Source organism: Ptychodera flava, chromosome 6 (assembly GCF_041260155.1).
Source record: "Ptychodera flava strain L36383 chromosome 6, AS_Pfla_20210202, whole genome shotgun sequence".
NCBI classification, from domain to species: Eukaryota; Metazoa; Hemichordata; class Enteropneusta; family Ptychoderidae; genus Ptychodera; species Ptychodera flava.
This window is the reverse complement of record NC_091933.1, coordinates 18,740,417-18,762,597: the sequence shown is the minus strand read 5'-3', so window position 1 is coordinate 18,762,597 and position 22,181 is coordinate 18,740,417. Positions and strand designations below refer to the sequence as shown.

At 40.3% G+C, this 22,181-nt stretch overlaps 1 protein-coding gene across 1 annotated transcript; it reads left to right on the top strand.

Moving 5' to 3' along the window:
- Window positions 1-8,681: 8,681 nt before the first annotated feature.
- LOC139134240 (5-hydroxytryptamine receptor 1D-like) lies at window positions 8,682-9,803 on the top strand. The gene has a single exon (XM_070701154.1). It carries the CDS (start codon window positions 8,682-8,684, stop codon window positions 9,801-9,803), a length of 1,122 nt encoding a protein of 373 aa, XP_070557255.1.
- Window positions 9,804-22,181: the final 12,378 nt, after the last annotated feature.

Genomic DNA, 22,181 nt, shown 5'->3' with positions numbered 1-22,181 from the left:
TGCTTATACATCTGGGAGATACACCGAGAATAATTTGTGACTGAATAATTTCGACGCCGGGTCATTGCACAGTACGGTTGCCCTTTTTTGCTTAAGAAGTTCACCGTTTTATGGATTCACTGTAGAAGTACGAACGTGACTGAAATGAAGATGAGGTTTTTATATACCGCGGAGAGGAAGCGGGATACGGACGACTAGCTCCGCTGTAATCTTCTGTCGATTTGAATTATATCTCGAATTGATAAATCTGCCTTGAAATTCCTCGGTTCAATGCGAAACTGCTTCAATATTGTGATAGTATATAATATTGAACTTTCAGGTAGGACAATTCGGGCTGCAAGCTACGTCGCTCGGATTGTAATGATCAAAAAAGGCAGTATAGTTCTGTACAGGATGATGTCCGGCCATCGGTCCATTCGATAGCTTCCTTTGGTTGTAACATTACGAATGCATTTTTTCGGTTGTTTCGGAAACGGACACTTGGAGTCATTTCAATCGGGTTTGAGTCTCAAAGAAGGAAAGCTGAAACACCGAATTTTTGATCGCTATGACACAGGATGGGTCAAACAAAGTTAACCATTTGAATATAACATTTCTTTTAATACAACATGTGTTCTGAGAATTAGAGGTCTTTTACGTTGGTTAATACTGGTTTCTGTACTTGTTGGGTAATTTCTACTTCGAAAACCGAACTCGTGTGTTCATAATCTGGGTCACTTTAACATCCCATAGAATTAAGAAATTGAAAGAAGACTGCTATATACATCGTAGATGTTTGTAAATTTTAGATGAATTAATCTGGTGGTGAAATTTTTGCATAATAGATCTTGTTTTAGATATTTGATTTATTTTCAAGGGAGCCTGGTTTTGGCGAAATTCTCATGTCTTATAACTATTGGTGTCAGCTTTCGACATAGTATTCAACAAGGCCCATGCAGAAAGACAGTAATAATTAACGTTTAAATTACTTAATTGATTTCAAAGATAGAACGCGGTTACCGTGAAACAAGCATGGATTCCCTTAAGTGGCGATAATAAGCCATGCGTTAAGCTCGTTTATCTGTGTTTAAATTTGTTCAGGTTCAATGGCTTGAATATTTTTCAGTAGTTCTTTATTAAGTAATTGCAGAATGCAAGGGACATTAACTTTTTCTGTCTATTTCTTGTGTGAAGCAATTAACAAAATTTGATTTTGCTGCAGAAACGTAGAGGAATTAATTCCTGTGTTTACCGAATTCAGTCAGTACAGTACGTAACCACATAGTATAAGCTTATGGGGTACCTTCTTAACCCTTTGAGCGCCAAAGTCAATTTTTTTCACCCTTAAAAATATACCTAAGTCAATTTTTGTTATATTATTGCCAAACTTTTGCTAAAAAACTGTTGGCAATGAAATGTTGAGTTCATTTGTCCAAAATTATCACAAAAATTACAGAAAAGTTTATAAAAAAAATTGGTCAAATGTTGCACTAAAATTTTGGTGGGAAAAAGTTTAGATCAAAGGGTTATAACGAACAAGGCATAATTGATACAAGAACACGTATTTATGTTGGGAGAGAAGTAAGAAAGTTTAAACAAGAGCCGTCCACAAATAAAACTTTAAAGGGGTGGTCGTCGGAACTCTGCTTAATGGTTGCCAGGGACCCCCACGATCGATGTAAATACTGTATCTAGGGTACGTTGACGATTGATGAAAATTGAAAAATGCTTCTCAACAATGAATATCGTAAACTTTATATATTGCAGCTATGTTAAAGTGATGCATATAGATATCATGCATGAAATACATTGTTTGTGAACAAGAAAGTCGCACACGCGCAGTTCCGACGACTACCCCCTTTAAGCAAAACAAATGCCAGACAATTTCTATAGGAACGCCCTCTTTTGGACTTCACGAGCTGTTCGAGCCATCCTCTGTCGTAAGAACTACTGGGTGAACTGAACTTTCAAGGTAATGCGCATCCATCAGCTGGTTATGAGAACACAATTTCAACCGACAACCACTTCCTTTAATCAATCATCCCTTATAACATTAGTCACGTCCACGGGGATTAATGCTTGAATGTGGGTGATCTGAAAAACTGGAAATCCTAACCCTTGATCCTATTCCATCGGTCAGTCTGAAAAATATGCATCTTTTATATTATCAAGCTGTCCGACCCGGGAGATAACACGGATGGTGACTAACGGTCAATAGAGAACCCAATAGTGATAAGTCTAATAAGAAAGCCGTTCTTTCCTGTGTCTTGTTTAAGACCCTGCGAATGCGAAGTATTTCATTCTCTGTAATTAAATTCTGTTTGATTTGATAGAACATATATAACTGTCGTCATAATAATGCAAAGATTGCCGACAGCATCTTCAGAAACTTGCAAAAACGGGGTCAATGAACCCATGTTTTCTTAATCACGCCTCTAAGGCGCTGTCTAAGTGTCTTATTAGAATTAATATCATTGCATTAATTCCTCTTACTCCCCCTGGCAACGCGTGCGCCGGCCATAACCCCCATTTATATCACATGGTAATAAGCGCCCTTCGAGTAGCTACTAGACGAAAAGTTCATCGATCGGTCAGCGGAGGTTTGTTGAAAGACGATCATAACGACTCAGTTAATGCAGTTTATAAGGATGATAAATAAATAAAGATGTGATCCCCGAGCCAACAGAAGAAACCCAATCCAGCCTTCGCTCATATATTTTGCGACTTGAAATTCCTAGGACATGACCACTTTTAGCAGGCTTAACTTTAATTTCTAAAAATTTCAACTCAGTGATGTCTAAAATGTGTTTGATTTGTACCTTAAAGGGAAAAAGTCGCTCTTTTATTAATCTTTTTCATGAATTTTGTTTGAGATGTAAGTTATTTGCGTTATTTGACTACTTGAAACATGCTGAAAAACGGACCGACTGTACAAAACCTCAGCTCTACTAACAGCCTGACAAGTGAAATATTTTACGGTCTCTTCCAAAAAATCAAGTTCAATGTACATCTCTCACCGTGCACGGCTGAATACTGGCACTGTTACATTAAGTTTGGACCTCGTGCGAGCTTTTGTAATGAGATGATTCGAATAACAGTTTTGCCTTACATTTGACAATTTATCATGATAGGAAAGTAATTCTGAATGGAAGAGGTTCATTTTGACCTGAGGTAATAATGAAAGGGGTAATTTTCAAATTGACACTTTTGCAGTTACATGTATATATCACTAACATTTTGTACATAATTGAGTGTAGCTTTTCCTGTATTCTTGATATCACAAAAAAGGTAAAAAGGGAGACTCTGCCCTTTTGATGTGGTATGTGCCTCGAAAGTGGAAGACTTACTACACTTTTACTCAAACGAAAACGGTTAAGTGTCTCATTCATGAAAAAAAAATAATTAATTTGTCACGGTGCAAATTATGATGCCAGAGGAACAAATTTACCTGAACATTACCGATTACTTTTTTAAATTCAAAATAGCCATCATCACTGGGCTCCATAGAAAACAAAACAAACTCCATAGAAAACAAAACAAACCAAACCAAACCAAACCAAACCAAACCAAACCAAACCAAACCAAACCGAAACAAACAATATAAAATAAAATAAAACAAAATAAAACAAAACAAAACAAACCCCGCATTTTCAATTACTCTTACAGTTTTCAAAATGATCCCAAACACGTTGCAGGTCAAAAAAGTACTGTAGAAATATGATAGGCTGAATGTCTGTCCCCACGGTTCATTGAGTACCACAGTCGCTTTTCCGGAATAATATTACGATAAAATGGCATGCTATACTCAATTGTATCCTGTTTCCTAACATGTAGCAAGCTGAACGTTATAGTACTTCTGATGACATTTATTATTGCAGAAAAATCTTTCCAATCTTGCGATTAAATGTTGGTGAGGGTTGCAGTACACCAATGCGAAACAAAACCTGGCCACACAGTACAGTAATTATAGACGATATAATGGTTACCGAGAGACAATTTTTTCAACAAACTCAGACGCTTTTTGTTTACAATCATATCTAAAGGCATATAGCGCTTGCTCAGTGTTGTACAGCAACTGTTCTGCTCGACAGACCAGCATTAAATGATGACATTGGCACCTGGATGAATTCTATAGCGCCATCTACGGTACGGTTTAGCATGCAAAAATTCATCAAGAGAATTATCTTCTGCAGAACTGTTAGCTTATTTGCACAATCTTATCGGGCTCACATCGCCCGCAAAAGAGTATCCACGATAAAATGTATTACAAGTTAATGTTTACGAAATTTATTATTGATGACCGAATGACGATAATTGTATCAATAGAATCATATTTACACACCATTAAATATAATGTTTGTTATCGTACATCCCATTTAGAAATCGATGAGGTTCTGCCATTGATGTTTCTCACCACACTCTTTACATCTGTGTTCGCTGGGAAGTCTATACCTCACCGTGTCAATGTGTGTAGGGAGAAGAGGGCGACCCCAATATCCGGTACTTTCTTCAAATCTCTGTGAAAATATTTAATTTATCATCCTATCTGTAAATCTACCGCTACGTGTGTGATTATCAATGACATATCCATCAAATGTACGATGGCACCCCCTTTGAGCATTTCTCTATTGATATGGCGTTGCTTGAAAAAAAAGGCAGTTATTCTTCAAAATGTAGTAATTTCCATCCATCGCCCCTGTGGCCCTGAAAACATCTTATACGTCCCATTGACAGTTCAAAGTTTAATTCTTCCAGCAACTTAGCTAACTCACTGACATAATCATATTAAAAATAGCAGCAGAGATTGACAGACCCCAGTCAATGACGGGTCAAAATTTTGCATATTACTAGCTAATAAAGATAACGAATCCATTATTATGATTTAGTCCTTCATTCGAAGAACAATCACTGAAACATCTCGAAATTATCTCGACCTAGTGTCGCAGGTTTGAATGGCCGCGTTTTGAAGCGTGACTTCCATTATCGAGGAGTGTACCTTAGCTGGCAGGAAGTTTTTCAATGCGGGTCAAATAGGCCAGATTTTATGCTTCGGTTATCTGTATTTACACATGCACTGCTAGTATGGGAAAAGGGTCGTGAGATTAACCCTTTGAGTGCTATAATTTTTCCCACCAAAATTTTAGTGCAACATTTTACCAATTTTTATAAATTTTTCTGTAATATTTGGATAATTTTGGACCAAATGGACATCACATTTCATCTGCTATAGTTTTTTATCAAAATTTTGACAAAAATCTGAAAAAAAAATTGACTGGGGTATGTTTTTTAAAGGCAACATAAATTGACTTTGGCGCTCAACGGTTTAAAAGAAACTTCTAGCTTTCAAAGGCAGAGAGCACAAAGAAGAGCACGAGCTCTTTAAGGTTTTCCTTCAGTCACCGTGGCTGAGTCGACTAGAACGTCTGGCAATTACACGGGCTTGCAGGATGTTAACAGACATAAATGAGTAAACCAGGCGGTTGAAACAAGCACAGTGACGACGTTATGTAAATATGGCGCATTAATATATTCAGATATCATAAATATTGATCTTTAATGCAGATATTTTCCCGAGTAATTGTTCGCAGAGGGAATTTGCCCATATGAACCCGTGGCTTTTGCAGTGGGTGATAGATAACAGCCAAGCTAAAAACAGACTTCAGATATGAAATCTAAAATTATCCGCTGTGTTTCGAAAGGCGTGATATATCAAATTCTGTCCGATAAGTGCCATTTCGCATCCGGTAAAGCGACCGTTGTTGAAGTTTTCGTTTATCAAGATATTAACTGAAGTGCTCTAGAGATGATGGAATAAAGTGACCTCGGCCCCTGTCAGTTGAGCAACTGCGACCCTCTTGAAGATCTAACCTCGAATTTACATGCAATTATGCAGATTACGCGGTCCTGTTTTCCCTCACAAAACAGGTCTCAGTGGAGGTCATGCGGGGATGCTGCTGAACTTTTTGACCCTTGAACGAATGACAACCACAGAACTTGTTATCAGCGTTGTTGAAAATTTAATAAGAGCTTCTCGTATTTTGGTTTTAATTAGGTCGAAGCTAGAGCGTACTGGAGAAAATTGGTCTTATGTAGGCAAACTTTGCACAATCCATCGAGGATTATTCGACCCTTCAATGAAACGAAAGTCGTGATAGGCCGTTTTCTGTGGTTACTAAGCGACTACGCGCGCTGTCGATTGTCCTCGTGACGATAATGCCGTTTCTGGAAACGTGATTGACGTCATCGTGGACGTTGACGATTTTAGTTGCGCTTGAAGCAGTTTCTGAGGTTTGAAGCAAAACCACGACGGGTAAAGCGAGCGCTTTGAAGAGGGCGCACACAAAGAGGCGATAAAGCAAGAAGAAGATCAACGCAGGAAGAGAAGTCGTCAGCTGGATGCGCTCCGCTGACACCAGATCGATAAACATCGAACCATGTCTGTCGAGATAGAAAGTGATAAATAAAGAATGTTACTAATCGCTAGGTACAGGTGTAACCGAAATGAATAGCTTTTGGCCGATGAATACAACCTCATCAAGCTTTCATTGGCATTGAAAGTGTTCGATGCGAAACTGAATAGCACAGGAGAGCTCAGGGGCGATACATTTGACGGGCAGTGTGTTACGGTTCTCAGAAGCATCGACGCCGTTTACGCTCGGTCAGATTAAATCGTCTGACGGGCTTTAAGTAAAATTCGCGAAGCGCTAAGTGCAAGTTTTATCCTCTTGTTGCAGCTAAATTACAGGTTTCCGACGTGTTCTGTAATTAATAGTTGGCATGAAGGCTTTTATTCCATATACAACGAAAATGACGTTCTAATTGGTTTACTTTCAATAGGCGGGCAAACTGTGGACGTGTGTACATGTAGACACGTGTATATTAGAAGCGTCGTGTAGGGTGTGTTGGGCTGCCGTTCAATATACGAGTAGATCTGGACTCGTCACCTTGGCGTTGTGAGAGTGCTCACGCCAGTTGAAAATGAACAATCGTCGCAACGGACCGATTGCAGACGAACGAGCAAACAGTAACATGATTATTATGTGCATGTGGATTTGTGTGTACAATTTATTAAGGAAGGCAAGTCTGATTCACACGCTTTCATTCAATTAATAATTGGCTATATCGCTGTAACGATGTAAGTGAACATAATTAAACTGCAGAAGTGCTACCTCGTTTAATTATCCACTAAAATATCAAACAGATCGTCAACAATTCTTGAAACAACGGAAACGAACGATGGATTGGCCACCGGTAGTTGCAAAATAAACATTTTATTTTTTCCTGATAAGCTCGTGGTTCAGCCATCAACAAACGTAATTTTACTTTTAATGAAGATAACGCTTTCCAAAGAGTGATATTAATTATGTCAACATTCGACTTTGGTCCGTCCAAGGTGAACGTAACTGACATCTATAGGATGGCAGTTGGTTATTCATTACTCGTTTAGAAATCACGTGATCTTCAGACTATTTCATCGTTCACTGTTGTCACACACACAGACCTTTCGAACACATATCGATGATTAACGCCACCGAAGTCTGCTCCAGTGACCTCGTCGATCAATAGGCAAAAAGCAGTGAAGATCGAGTCAGGGAATGCGCTACTTCACCAGAAAACTGGATCCCTTTCGCCTGTCATATTTGCGCGAGTCTAAGTCCTCAGTGTGACGGACCTTACCATCCAAGCCTGGCACTGAAGAATCCCACCAAGGAAAAGAGGTTTGGATTCAGTAGAATTGCCGGCACCACAGACCGTCATGTCGAAAGAGGTTGCGAGCGCCGAAGATTTTTAAACATGCGGATCTTAGAATTTGGGGGAAAAAGTACAAGTGCATGGGAGCTGTAATGAAAATTAATAGAGGTTAGTCATTTAGGATGTATGAAGATGCGGTGACCACACTATCATCGACCTTTATCGCAGACTGGTGCTGGCAGTAGCGGAAGACATGACAAGATCCATTCCACTGCCGCTGACAATAGGACGGTATTGATGTGACGTATCAGGCACTGTCCTTCACCAGAAACAGCTCGGGGGATTGGCCGCGCTGCCTTTCTCAGTAGCGAATTGTGCGTTCATTTTATGTCACTCTTTCCTATCACGTGGCCTCGAAGTTGTAAGGAAAAGGGAAGATCGTTCTCCCGACATCGGCGTGTCTTGCCTTGCATCCGCCAGAGATAGGCTAGCCTTTTTTGTCTGACGCCCACATACAGTCCAAGAACGGGTTGAAAGAAACTCAAGCCAAGATGGGATGCGTGTGACCTCAGGCGACCCCATCTATCTGCCTGCGTAAATTACTACATCAAAACCAACAAAGTCGCTCATTCCTCCAGAGGATTTAGGACCGCGTCAGTGGGCGTCTTACGGTGTGCTCTGCGTGTCACAATTTGTGTTGGTCTGGACTCACGGAGTTGTCCCGGTCATCTTGTGAGTTTACGTTGGGATTTGCCTTCTAAATAGTTCCGTACTTGGCCGAACTTACGAAGATTGGGGAGGGTAGGCAGATTCTGTTCCCCTCTTGTTGAACGGCGAGGTAATAAAGGCCATTGGAGATCAGCGAAATGCGTCTCTAGGAGTTGCACCGCCAGGCGTGGAATTTTCGTTTCGTGTGTGTTCATTCATTGCCACATTAGCGTATGTACGTGAGTAATATCAAAAGGGCGTAGAAAACACCGCCGCATTGTCCATCCTAGAGGGACTGAAACATGGCGGCCATCAACGATTCTGACCTCAACTATTACGACCAGGATGACACTGAACTGGAAACTCCAGAGCGAAACTACAACAGGGCTGAAATGGTCACGGTGGCCGTGGTTCTGGCGAGTATCATGGTCGTAACGATCACCATGAACTTTTTGATCATCATCGCATTCTGTACCACCAAAAATGTCCGCAAGTACACCAACTACTTCTACGTTAGCTTGGCCGGCACGGACATCGCTGTTGGTCTCATGGTCATGCCCTTTATGGCCATGGAGACCCTCCAAGGGGACTTTACTCTTGGCAAGGGCGTGTGTCTGTTTTGGCTGTCAATGGACTACTTCACGTCGTCAACGTCAGTTTTCAACATGACGGTGATATGCATTGACCGCTACCTGGCCATCTTACAGCCTATGCGCTACAGACCTGTCCGAACCCAACGGGTTATCATCAGCATGATCGCCGCGGCGTGGGTCTGCGGCTTTATGGCCGAAGTTCCAGCGACGTTGTTATGGGAAGCGGTGACTGGATACAGCATCATCGACTACAACGACACATGCGACGTGGAGTGGGTCGACAACGTTCCGTACACCCTGACCAGCACCTTCATGACCATCATCTTCCCGTTCATCATCATGCTCGTCCTCTACGCCCAGATATACTACATCATTCGGAAACGCGCCAAGGAGCTGGGCAACTTTCGGCACCGAGTGAGGACGTCGCCGGTGAACGACTTCGACTCGCAAACCGAATCCACCGATCTACAGACGACGGTCTTCCTCTCGCGGAGAGGCGGACACCACACGACCACACTGATCGCCAACAGCACGCCCAGCCAGAGGGCCGTTCGCTACAATCGTGTTACGAGAGACAAGAAAGCAGCGACGACACTTGGGATCCTCCTGGGCTTTTCTTTTTTGTCGTGGATTCCATGGCAAATCGTCAGCATTGTGAACGCATCGTGTGGATCTTACTGTACACCGGTAATTATCTACGACATAGCGCTTTGGATGCAGTACTCCAATTCCATGGTCAACCCTTTTCTGTATATTCTACGCGACAAGAGCTTTCTTTTCGCCGTGAAGCGCATCCTACATAAAAGTTTTTGCCGTTGTCGAACGTCATGAAGTTTTATAATTCGGGCTATTGTTCAGTGTTGCTTCGTTTCCGAGCCAATGCAAAGTTGGCTAACTCGCCAGTCACTCAGTATTGCTAGCAAGCCGCAGTGCCCAGCCATGAAGAACACTCAACGCGACAGATTGTCATCACTGTTGATGAGTGTAGCTCTACCAATGTGGTTATCCCAAGCGTCGAGCACTTCAAAAGATGCATCCAATTAATTTATTTCTGCCTTGGGATTTGGGACCGTTCTGCTCGTAGCGTGCAATGTGAAGACTACGTCACATCTTGTCGAGCATCGTAGTCCGAGCACGAACCAAAAAAAAATTGTTTAGAGGTCGGCAATGGATGAACTTGACCTCAAATTGTGAACCTTGAACTCGTCTTGTCGCTCCAATACTCACTCGCATTTGTAACATTAGTAACATAGACACCCCGACTAGTGATATCAACAGAATGGACCGAGTTGTTGATGGTTGTACATAAAAAGCGAGAACACAGAAAAGATACGACTTATGATAAGGAAGACATAGGGGCTGAGATCACGTACACAGACATGCATGTAAATACAGATACGCACACTAAAACACCACATATTTTGTATATATGTATGTATGTATTTATGTTCACGTATATATATATATATATATATATATATATATATATATATATATATATATATATATATATATATTGTATTAAGTTACACAATCGATCTATCATGCGAATTCCACAATTGTTGTAAAGTTTTTAATTAATTCTGAGAATTTATTGGTTCACAAGTAACAGAAGTATCAATCTGTGTTATGCATTGTAATGTTCCTATCGACGATACTATTTGGCTTGTCAAGGTATTAAATGATCGATGTATTTGTTCAAGAGAGCACTGGAAATATTAGTGCTGTTATGTTTATTTTTTAGGAAAGGACAGAAATGTCACATTGACCTATTATGTTCAACCGTATCCTTGGCGATATTCTGACCGCTTCACTCCGGCCTAACCTCCCTGTAAATGACAAAATCTTGGGTTTCTAGTTTTTCCCTATGAGGACGGGCAAGGCAGCGACAAACACCTTTTCGGTTTACGTGATATCGATCAGTTATAGGTGCACACAAAATCGTCCCAGCAAGCAGTCCCCTCGTGCTCTATTTCGGTCCACTTAGTCTAAAATAGTCACCCTGTCGACTCCGAAACGAACTTTCTCCTTCCGAGATATCTCTGAAACTAACCATAGCTGGAGAGTCTGATCGGTTTCCCATATCTTCAACTTTTAGGCCTACCGCTCGTATTTGAATACAGTAAACATCGAATAAATGCATTTCCTGCTGGGTCTATTGAACAGGTGAACTGTTCACGAGTTTCGGTTCTCGTCAATGCAGAGGTCGCCGTGCAACTTTTTCAACCTGTGGCCTTTTGACCCACGGGCCAGTGCTTACACTGATTGCAGTCAGTTTGACGACGCGGTGTATAGCGTTGAGCAGATCTGTCAATTCCCGTGTTTTGCCAGTGTGACACGTTTCAGACATACTTAAGGGATCGACCTCTTCTCTTCGCAAACTCAGCTTTGTTTACTTAACAGTAGTAGAAAAAATCGGTCCAAATCCGTCTACTCCACTTAACTCTTCTTAACTCTCTGCGTCAATCTTTCATTCTTGTCGCCTGTTCCAGTACGAATCACCAAATACATGTGCTTCAATGTTTTGTGCGCAAATGCATTCAGACACATGTCGGTTCAGCATTTACGCTTGTATGGATACATGCCTAGTAGGAGCAGCCCCTCTTTGACAGTACAGAATCGACCCCGCATGACGGCCACCCTTTTAGTCTAGTTATATGCGATATCTTTCCAGCGTGACGGGCTCAGTAATTGCTGAAGTATGCCATATCGACGAAGGGTCATCGAAGTTGACAAAGAGTGGGAGACGCTAGCCCAAGTGTACAGTATAGCAGCAAGGAAGTACAGAACCACATCCCGGGTCAGAAACGGGTCAACCATGGAAACTCTCTACTTTTTTCTAATTAGCTTTTTTTTTCCGAGACAGATCTTAACAACCATGTTTTTACGACTGGGAAAATACCAGAGTTCATGTATTATCTCAGACAGCAATCTTAAAACCACACAATTAAATAATGAAAGATAAATGATACGATTTACTGCATGTTAGCAATTTAACATTAAAATAAATGGTCTACTTCAGAGCGAGAACAGGCGAATTTAATATTACGTCATTTTATTATATTATCATTACTATTACCATGATAAATATTAAAATGACAAAGATATGTTCGATAACATACGACTCATATACTATCACTACTGATTAACAGTTGTCTTTACATATGAAAAAATGTCATTTATCCTCGACTCATTTTCTTGAATCAAAGAATTAATAGGAACCCACGCAAAGTTAGAATAAGTCGATAATTTAGATGTTACGTCTTTGATGAAAAAGTTCGCCCGTTCTCGCTCTAAAGTAGACGATTTATTTTGATTCATGAATTGATAACAATCTTGTAAATCTTGTCATTTAAGAATTGAGATGTTGGCGACCCCTATGCTAATGAATTTATTGGTAATGCTTGGTATTATTGTATGTTCGATCAAAATACTTGCAGAGACAGTCTTTCATAGGACTAAACATGAGTGGTTGAGATCTCTAGCTTTGATAGCTTTATTCGTCTTTTTCTTTGTCTTTTCGCGCATCCCATACTGCTAAATTTCATGTTTTTCACACAGTATGATACGATGCATACGTGAGTGCAAAAGTATCGTACTCACACCGACAAAACGGCCGTTGTACTTTGCACCATGTTGTCATGACAACAAGTTATGTGTCTCCATTAGACTGCATTACAACCCAGTGTACTTGACTGAGTAATTCACAGATGTTCGAGTAATCCAAAAATACGATAATAGTTGTCCGAAGATAATTGGAAACGCGAATCAAACTTCTAGATTGATGAAAAAATCCATGGTGCGACGACATTGGAGTGACTTCTTTATTGCACCTGTGTCACACAGATGTGCTTCTCAAATTTGCTTTCAATTTGGAACGACGGACCTTTGTGCTCCATTTAGATCATAGACGTGGAATAGTAATCAAAGTATGACGTCACGTCGACCCCATCGGTCGGGACGAGATTCTGTTTTAGTCTTGAATCAACAGTCACCATATTGGGTTCGCATTGCAGTTGGTTGAGTAATACGTCAAGGCGACAACATTCTCATTACACGGTCCCCGTTTGCGGCAGCAGCAGCAGCTATGGGTTTTAGCTAAAATGTTGTTTTGCTCACGCGCGTCACAAGTCGAGAGAGATTGCTTGACTCCCAACGCAAGGCAAAGTTCTGACCCTGCGAGCGTTATACCAGAATCGGGGGTACCAAGCGTGAAATCCAATTTGCTAATTGAGCTTGAATTCTACTGTAAAGTGATTGGATGCTTCAAAGGCCATAGGACATTCACTGACAGCAAAGAGTACGTCACATTTTCAACTTGTACCGATGCCGCAAATGTTACATGTACCTTTAGAGGTGCGCCACTCTGCAAAGGTCGATGCCCATCCGATAAACTTAAATTTGACACGCGCTCATCGTCAAAGTTTTTAACAAAAGCTCCGGAAATTGAGAGACCAAATTTCTGACAGAGTGAATACTTCCTCCATGACGAGATCATGTGACCACGATGCTATGGTAACACATCTAACGAACGGATGACTATCTAACATATTCTCATTTCTAAATCCAGAGTACAATATAAGGTTTTTTATGCCAAGAAATATAACACAAGACACGCGCATGTGCATTGCGCACGCACCTACTCGAATGTACACATTTTTTCAGGGCAAGGCCGGCCGCACTACAGGGGACAAAATTGATGATGCACTCGTCCGCGGTGAAAGCAATGGGAACGACCAATGGCGGCAAAGTAGCCAAACAACTCTCAGTTTCATCTCCCTGAGAATATAGTAAGAATGGCGTGGCATCTTTCCACATGGTTCTTCTACAAACTGATCACATTGTACGGAACCGGCACTGGTGTAATTCGGCCTACCACAGTGTTGACGCGACGATCTCCGTTTCCCAATCATTGCCACATTAAATTTATGACGAACCACACTAAAACGACAAATTAAGTCCCGCAGTTGAACCGATGAAAAATTGTGGTTTATAAATACACGTCCAAACAAAGACAAGTAACACACTGCATCAATTTAGACATAAATCTTCAATTTGTGAGAAGGAAAACTGGGTTATGTATCAGCCTCAAGCAACTTTCGACTTTTCGAGTTGGCCTTATACTCCGCGGAGCCAGGCACCGTGTTTGCAAAATAATCATCAACTTTTGACATATGAAGTGTCCCTGTCTAAAGTTCGCTTCGATATTGTGTATTTGATCCAAATGTATCGTTTTCAACCTATCTATCCCCCTGTAAAAGGGTAAGTCAAATAGCACTCGGTATGGAAACGTACACCGTCCACATTACACAAACATTTGCCAAGCCAGTCGATTGGCGTGAAGTTTATATCCTGTATTCCAAAACGAGGGTCAGAGTTTTCTGACCAACACTGATCTCTGCAATGATTTATTTGGTCTTGTCATGCGATAGCTCGTGGTTTTCACGTATCATTGTCCCTTCTCCCTCCAACTTTCATCTTTTTGCCTTCTCCTCTTAGTTATGCCGAACGTGATCCGGCGAATTTCTTCGGCTGGCTTTCACGCATGGCATGCCTATTGCTGTAGGTGTTTGAACATGATGCGTAAGATCGCTCATAAAAGTCCTGCGTTCCAACACGCGACGCCCACAGGTATGAAACCCCGAAATACAGGATATGTACAACTCTTCTGGGCCATTTGCACCAACGCTAGTTCCTTGTACTGTATCTGAAGCAAAAGTCTAGTCAACTACGCGTATGATGCGCGTAAACCCTGCAAAACAAAGTTCACTCCGTCACAGATTGAGCTAGTGATGACAAATATGTACGCGACATTCTGGCGTGATTTTTTTACGAGAACATTAATTTTCATTGTCCAAGTAATAAGTATGCGTCGGCGTTATACGTAAGTTTGCGTACAGAACTCAATGCCACCTCATTAACAATCAACAATGTGTAGAATGACTTGTTTCGATGTCGTAGGCAGTTTTGGTTAGCTCAGGCTAGCGATGAACTCAGTTTCAAATACAACCGACATCAGAAACGTACGTGATGCAATCTTGGTTGACGCGCGGCATAAAACCTCGGTTGCAAAAGACATCGACACTGTTAAATTATCTTCGCGTAAGATTGACTGGTTCATTCATCTACAGTTTATTTAATTGCAATGATTGTATACTATTATTGATCCAAACGGGAAAAATAAGCCAAACGATAACTTTGGATGAAATAAAAAACCCCCGGCGACTCCAAATTTACCGAAGTTTGTACAGAATTGCATAAACATAATAACCACAAAAACGAGTCACTGGGTCTAATTATCATAGTCTCAATAAAAACTACTTAAAATGCTCTCGTTTTGTTCCAAGAAGGATCAAACTTGCATCGTTGCGGAACTGCAGGATTTTATTGTATTGTAGGCGTGAAGTGACGAATTTAATCCTCGGACGCCTTCAGAAAAACGTAGTTTTGTCGCCGTGTCTATAAGTCATACTATAAAATGCTGACATGTTACACGCATGCGCATGCCATTGCACGAATTAATGTTGTTAACGCTGTCCGTAAGGCAAGAAACACGATCTTTATTCAGGATTTAATGATAAAAGATAAAGCCTGGCGGGATTTCTGCAAACTAGCGCGGCGTTAAAAGTGTTTTGTCGCGCTTATGATCGATCAACATACTGCATCGATCACATTTTCTTTAATTTGTCACCATTGGGATTTAGCGTTATTAGCTGAGAAGATATTAATATCTTTAAACAGAAAGTTTACATCAATCCGATGACAATTTCCTTTGCCTGTCAGTTCTTCTTAATTTTAATGAGAGTGTCAAATTCGAACGCAGATGCGTTCATCGCGTTCGCTTGCAATTAGGACCCTGAGACACAAAATATGACCCTAAGTAGTCATGAATGATGACGTGTGGCCGAGATTGCCGTTTATTGACTTCGTTTGCACGGGCTCGGAAATTGCGCGAACATGATTTTTTTAAATATTGTATCGACTGACGGGCGTCTTTAAAGTAATGGTGTCAATTCAGTTTTTTCGCTGCGACTTCACCCGCGAAACGGTCAAATCATGTTGTTATAGTTTTTAGCAGATAATTTGAGAGGATGGGCAGGCAACACGAATGGATGCGCCCCAGGCATACTATCTGAATTGACCTGAGAAGTAGTGAGTTGTAACGCGGAAAATGCCGCTCTTAACGACAAATCCAAGCTGTAAGCTTTTGGATTCAATATCCCGTCCAATCATCAACCTACTGATGCATGTATGTATTTATAAAAAACACCATCGTGCCGCTAAATCATACTCGCTCATCAAATATTATGGCAAAATCTCGCAAACACAGTGTAACGCTAATTGACCCTATTGATTGCTTAACACCTTCAATCTCTGAAGTTTACATTGTTTGTATGAGTCTGGTATGAGTCATTCTTCAAGGCAAACAACCTGCTTTGTAAAAGAGAATTCACTGACAATGATGTCAGAATATTTCACATGCGCTTGCCACCCACTCTAATGGTTGCAATCTTCCTCTTACGTCACTGTGACGACAAAGATCAAAGTTTCAAAACTGAAATTAAGTTTGTATTGATTACGGGGAGAGACGTTTGCAGATTTTAAGAAGACGGCCTCAGGCAAAGTATTAAGGTAATACATGACACAAACTCGACGAAAATTGGACGAAATGCAAGCTGCATCGAATTAATGCAGTGGTTGATGATGCTGAAACCTATTGAAACTCAATATTGTTAAAATATATCAACGGGGATTAGCAGAAATCCGCGCTTAATTATGATGACAGTCACGGTGTATTCTGGGCGTAGGCGTCGTAGGGCACTGATATAGAACTGGCCTCGGGGACACATTTCCAGACACTCTACTTTACCACAGACCCTCGAGGGTTTATGACTTTACACGATACTTTTCGGAGCTTTACTAGTAGTTTTGCGGGACGTCGACTTCTTTTGAAGCAGTAAATGAATTTTTCACTTTCTTGTGTCAGTGAAATAGAACAGTTTCCCGCATGAATTCTCCTAGGCAACAGTAGCGGCCATTTGAGTTCCAAATATCGGACCGGTGGTTTTCTGGTACCGGGTTCCTCTTCTTCTGAAATTATTATTCCCGATTATAAAAGTGAAAGGTTCAAAGTTTCCTGAGGAAAGTTTGAGCAAAAGTTTAAAACTCAGTTTCGAGACGCTTTTTACCTTTAAGGTACGTAGAACGTGCCTCGGGGACAGATATTCGGACTAGCGAACTTTTATATCTCTTTGCCTGATCTACCACAGGTTGGGGTTCATTTTAAAGCTCCTCTTGGTGTAAGAAAACTTTTCACTGGCATAGTTTTTCGAAAATCGAAAATTTATTTTTTTTCTATAGAGTTAACACAGGGACTCATGGTGGCCATTTTGAATTTTAAATATCGGTAAATCTTGGATTATTTGCTTCTCTAGTACCAAAATTTGCACCGTGACCTCCGATTTTTATTCTTGATTTAGTAAGAGAATGGCTGAAAGTTTCATACAGGAAAGTTTGAGCAAAAGTTTACGTCTTTCACTTTCGAGGTGCATACTACCTTAAAACGCAAAAAAACTTTCAGTTTCGAGACTCATTCTATATTTCACAATACTTTTTCTCGTTTACCACTTGTGTTGGTTAATTTTAAAGCTCTAAGAGTAAATAAAGTGTTCATCATCTTAGTTTTATTGAAACTTAAACAAATTTATTTTTTCTCAATAGAGTAAACACAGGCTAGGCGGCCATTTTGACTTTCATTTGTCGATAAATGTGAGGTAATTTGTTTCTCGTACCAACATTGTGCACGGTAACCCCGGTTGTTATACTTAGTTTTGAAAGAAAATGGTTGGAATTTTCTTTGAGGAAAGTCTGAGTAAAAGTTTAATTCTTCCACTTTCGGGGCGCATACTACCTTGAAGCAAGTGAATACTGTTGTATTCGCGAAATTCAGCGCTGTGCTGGAGGTACATCCATACGACTCGAGCCGAGAACAAGACATCGTTCTCATTGACGTGTCGGACGGAACATATAGCTGGCATCGATCATGGGGATTGCTTTCCTTCGACGTCCTAAACTAATACGATTTATTGGCGTGAAATGAAATATAAAATGTGCCTGAGTCGTCAGTGTGATATCCTGTCTGAAAGTGAATTGCGCAGTCCATTTAGTACCGATCAATTGTACGAATTTTTCATGTAAAATTTTAATTTTCTTTTCATTTTCCCAGTGCTAAATTATTAAACGATACATATATTAGCTAGTTTGCGCTGGCGGCGGACTAAAAGGTTAACGGTGACAGTAATAATATGTACGCGTCTATTCTCATTAATTATCCGAGATTAATATTCAATAGTCGGGTGTCTTTTGTTTGTATCTTGGCAACGAGCAGTTTTCTTCGAGAGCGCATGGGTCAAATACATACATTTTGTATGTTGGTGACTAGAACAATTTCATAATTGATTGATTTAAACGTGATCCTTACTAATTTATGGACTAACCTTTACACTGTGATTAAATAGGCTAATATTCTACGGTATTGAGTGCCTGCCATGTCGCGCGAGACTGACACACTTTTCAAATATTTAGTGTTTTTTTCATCATTCTTTGACCTAGAAGGCACGAGGGAACTAGTGCGAAAAGATGATTGCCGTTCTTCTAGATACAAGTAATAGATAGAAACCATGTTGTGCTCACGGGGTAATTTTTTGTCTTGCCTGCAGCGTAAAGTGTGCGATGGTGAGACAGCCAGACTTGTATTATTTATTACTATTTCAAACACGATTTCCGCTATTATTTCGCAAACATAGACTATACATAATTTGTAATTACTAAATAATGCGTGTCTTTTTCTGTTTCCATTTATGGACCGGTTTTAAGATACCTAGTGGGATGCTCTTAATAATTCACTTCGAGTAAGTCTTTCGTTGAAAAAAGGGGTGATGCGATCTTCACGAATTAACACACTTTTCAGAGATAGAATCGATGTCCTCGATATGGCCTCTGCAGCAGATGTGTTCATAGTGTGAGACAATGCATTTTAGGTTCCGGTCGACTCGTCAATGTGGATGCCAGCATCAATTTAAGTGTAGTGGCACGCAGGTCTTCTCTCTCTCTCTCTCTCTCTCTCTCTCTCTCTCTCTCTCTCTCTATATATATATATATATATATAGAGAGAGAGAGAGAGAGAGAGAGAGCTGTAGATAGAGTAGACGTTTGTAGCTTATAGCAACATCATTCTACCATTTCGCATTTATGTTTAGTCGGTGTGTTCGCACAAATGTGCCGTTGTCGCACAACTTTACATGCCTGACTCTATTGGCGCAATATCTGAAGAATTACTCTTCTCTACGGAATAAAATCTGGTACATTGAAAATGGCTAGAAACAACTAGTTTATTTGAGGGTGCGGCCGGCAGAATTGCTGCAAATTAGCATAAGTTATTATTCAGAAATCAGATATTCCCAGAAAAACTGCATCAAATTTGATGACTCTTGCTAGACATACTGATCACACAAATATTTGACACTGTCAAAGGCCATGTAGCGGTTTTATGTCAATGACGTCAAGCATTCGGGTATTTGACGAACTTTCACAATTAGGGATAATAACCCTGGTAACCACAACAAGACGAAATCACTGATGAGAACAGCAGTGAAAGAGATGTTGGTCTGCGTTCCTCCTGATCACATCGCGTCTGACAAGTCGCATGGTGTTGCACTTTGAGTGAGCCCTAAGTAAGGCTTAGCGGCTAATACAGCAATGTATATGACACTCTATGTACACAACGTGTATAGTATAGTCTTTTCTGTAGTTGCACTGTAAGTACACTGTGTAATCTTTTGTGGGCCCGAGCGCGGGATTACTCGGTGTATCAACATGGATGCTTTTATGCAGAAATTGTAAAGAACATTGACTGACATCGATTTCATCGCTGCTCATATACCTTTTTTCCCGCTAATTTGATGAAAAAGATTGTATACCTTGACCAAAAGTTGATGAAATATGCTATATGTATTGTTGATACAAATACATGAAAGTAGTAATGACATGTACATCAGTTTCTCATCAGCTTATCGCTGATTTTCATACTTAATAATATTTCGATTTGAATAAATATATCAACGAAGGCCGCACCAAATTTTGATGAAACTTGGTACAGATATTGGTCATACCAACATTTGAGCGAAATGCAAGGCATATTACAGTTTTATATCAAATAATTGGTAATTTACACGTTTTAAAAAAATTAAATTTTCCGTATATCCAATTCAGGCGTGCCTGCACCAAATGTTATGAATTTTGCTTGTGACGTTAATCGTACATACACGGACATTGAAAGACATCATTTTCCAGATTTACCTTAGTTAGTCTCCAATTGCATTATTTAACGAACTATTCCTATGTTTAAGTTACGTACTTGTGGAAATAATGTCAGAGAAAACGAAAAAAAGTCAATTTAAAAGAAACTACACATGTAGAGATACCGAAACAAAATAACAAATTTTCCAGCAACCTGTCGCTCGGCAGGCAGCATATGTCCCTCACTTCGCACAGTAGTTTGGGTAGGAAGATGTCTAGTACAGTAGTGCTACCGAAATAGTACTCCTTCTTGATGAAAGTTGGTCTACTTGGATTTAACAACGACAACAAAAACAACAACAACAACAACAACAACAACAACAACAATAATAATAATATATTCCCATAACTACAAACGATTATAGTACAGAAAAAACTTATAACAAATCGTCACATGAGAAAAAGACTGAAAAATGGTTACCATAGGCACTAATCGAGTTTAGCCTCATACCTAGATTACACTGATTAAAACAGTCTGTATTTATAATGGCGACTAATCCATGGCTATAATATAAAATAACAAACATCGTGTACGACGAAACGAGGTAAGAATGACAGTAGCAAAGCTTTAAACATTCGTAAGTGTAGTGGTGCCTATGTTCTCGCGTCTTCGCTATTGACTGAATTTCATTCAATTTTGGAGGTATGAAAAGAAGCATTTTTGTGTTTTTGTTTTCAAACAAAATGCAAACTTTGGTACCCATCATAATCCCAGTAGTGTTTTCTGAACGTGAATAAAAACTGTCGTTAAATTCAAGTGCCTGTGTCTCGAGTCAGTGTGTGAACTCTTGGCTCTGCGTAGCGTAACGTAGATTGTATTTTCCTAGAAAGACTACGGTTGATTAAAATGATGATTGAATGCCTCAAAGGACAGTGGTTGTGTAACTTAGACTGCATAAACACCAAGGCTGTATAGATTACTCCCACCTGTGAGCCAAGGTTTAATTCAAACTTAGGGACTGTTCAGTTTCTTCAGCCTGGGGAGGCGGTGGATTATTTTCTGCGGGCATCATAGTGGCTGACCCCCTGTTGGAAAACACAAAAAAGGTATGCTGAGTTCTAGTAGACAAAACAGTAAAAGGTGAGGTTTTCTGTCATGCTTTGTATATAAACTGCAGATTTCATAATGATGAGAACGCTTTGCAAAACAGACTTTCAGTTTGACTTGCAAGCATCCAGATATCTCACTAAAGTAAAAAAACAGAGTGACCCCATGGATCCACCCCGGCCTAAGAAACTGACCAGACCCTTAGGTGTAAGTGTAATAGGGCTGGGCCCACCATACCATCGACTCATGTACCTTGTATTACATTTTTCATGTAAGTTGGCGAGGTCATGGAAGTTCGAACCGCCGCAAATATGATCAACTTATATGCAGTGCCTTATGGGACACCGGTTATGTAACTTAAAGTGCATAAACATCAAGGCTATATATGTTACTCGTGGGAGACATATGTTTCATTATGAAATAACGGGCGACGCGCTGACCATTAACGTTTATTTGTGGGCAAGGGCGAGCTTCCTCGAGCCCGCGCCCACAAATAAACGTTAATGGGCAGAGCGGAGTCTGTTATTTCCATTATATTATCAGCGAACCCGAGAAAACCGTCAAAATTTGCGAAAATTTCCGGAGCGAACGACAACTGGGCCCCAGAAACTGAGCAATACGCTACGCACTGTCACGCGCGCTGTAAAAATTGGCAAATCCGGAGATGTTTTCAGAAAAAAGTATCTCAACTTGACCTACAAGTGCTCCATTTTATTTTGTGATTGATTATGATTTACGTTTGAGCTGTAAAGTTACGATACTTTGAGTTGTTAATCTTATTATTCTTATTCACGGGCATGTAA

Excerpts from the sequence above, each read along its gene's own strand:
- LOC139134240 (XM_070701154.1), top strand. The coding sequence starts at position 8,682 with ATGGCGGCCATCAACGATTCTGACCTCAACTATTACGACCAGGATGAC.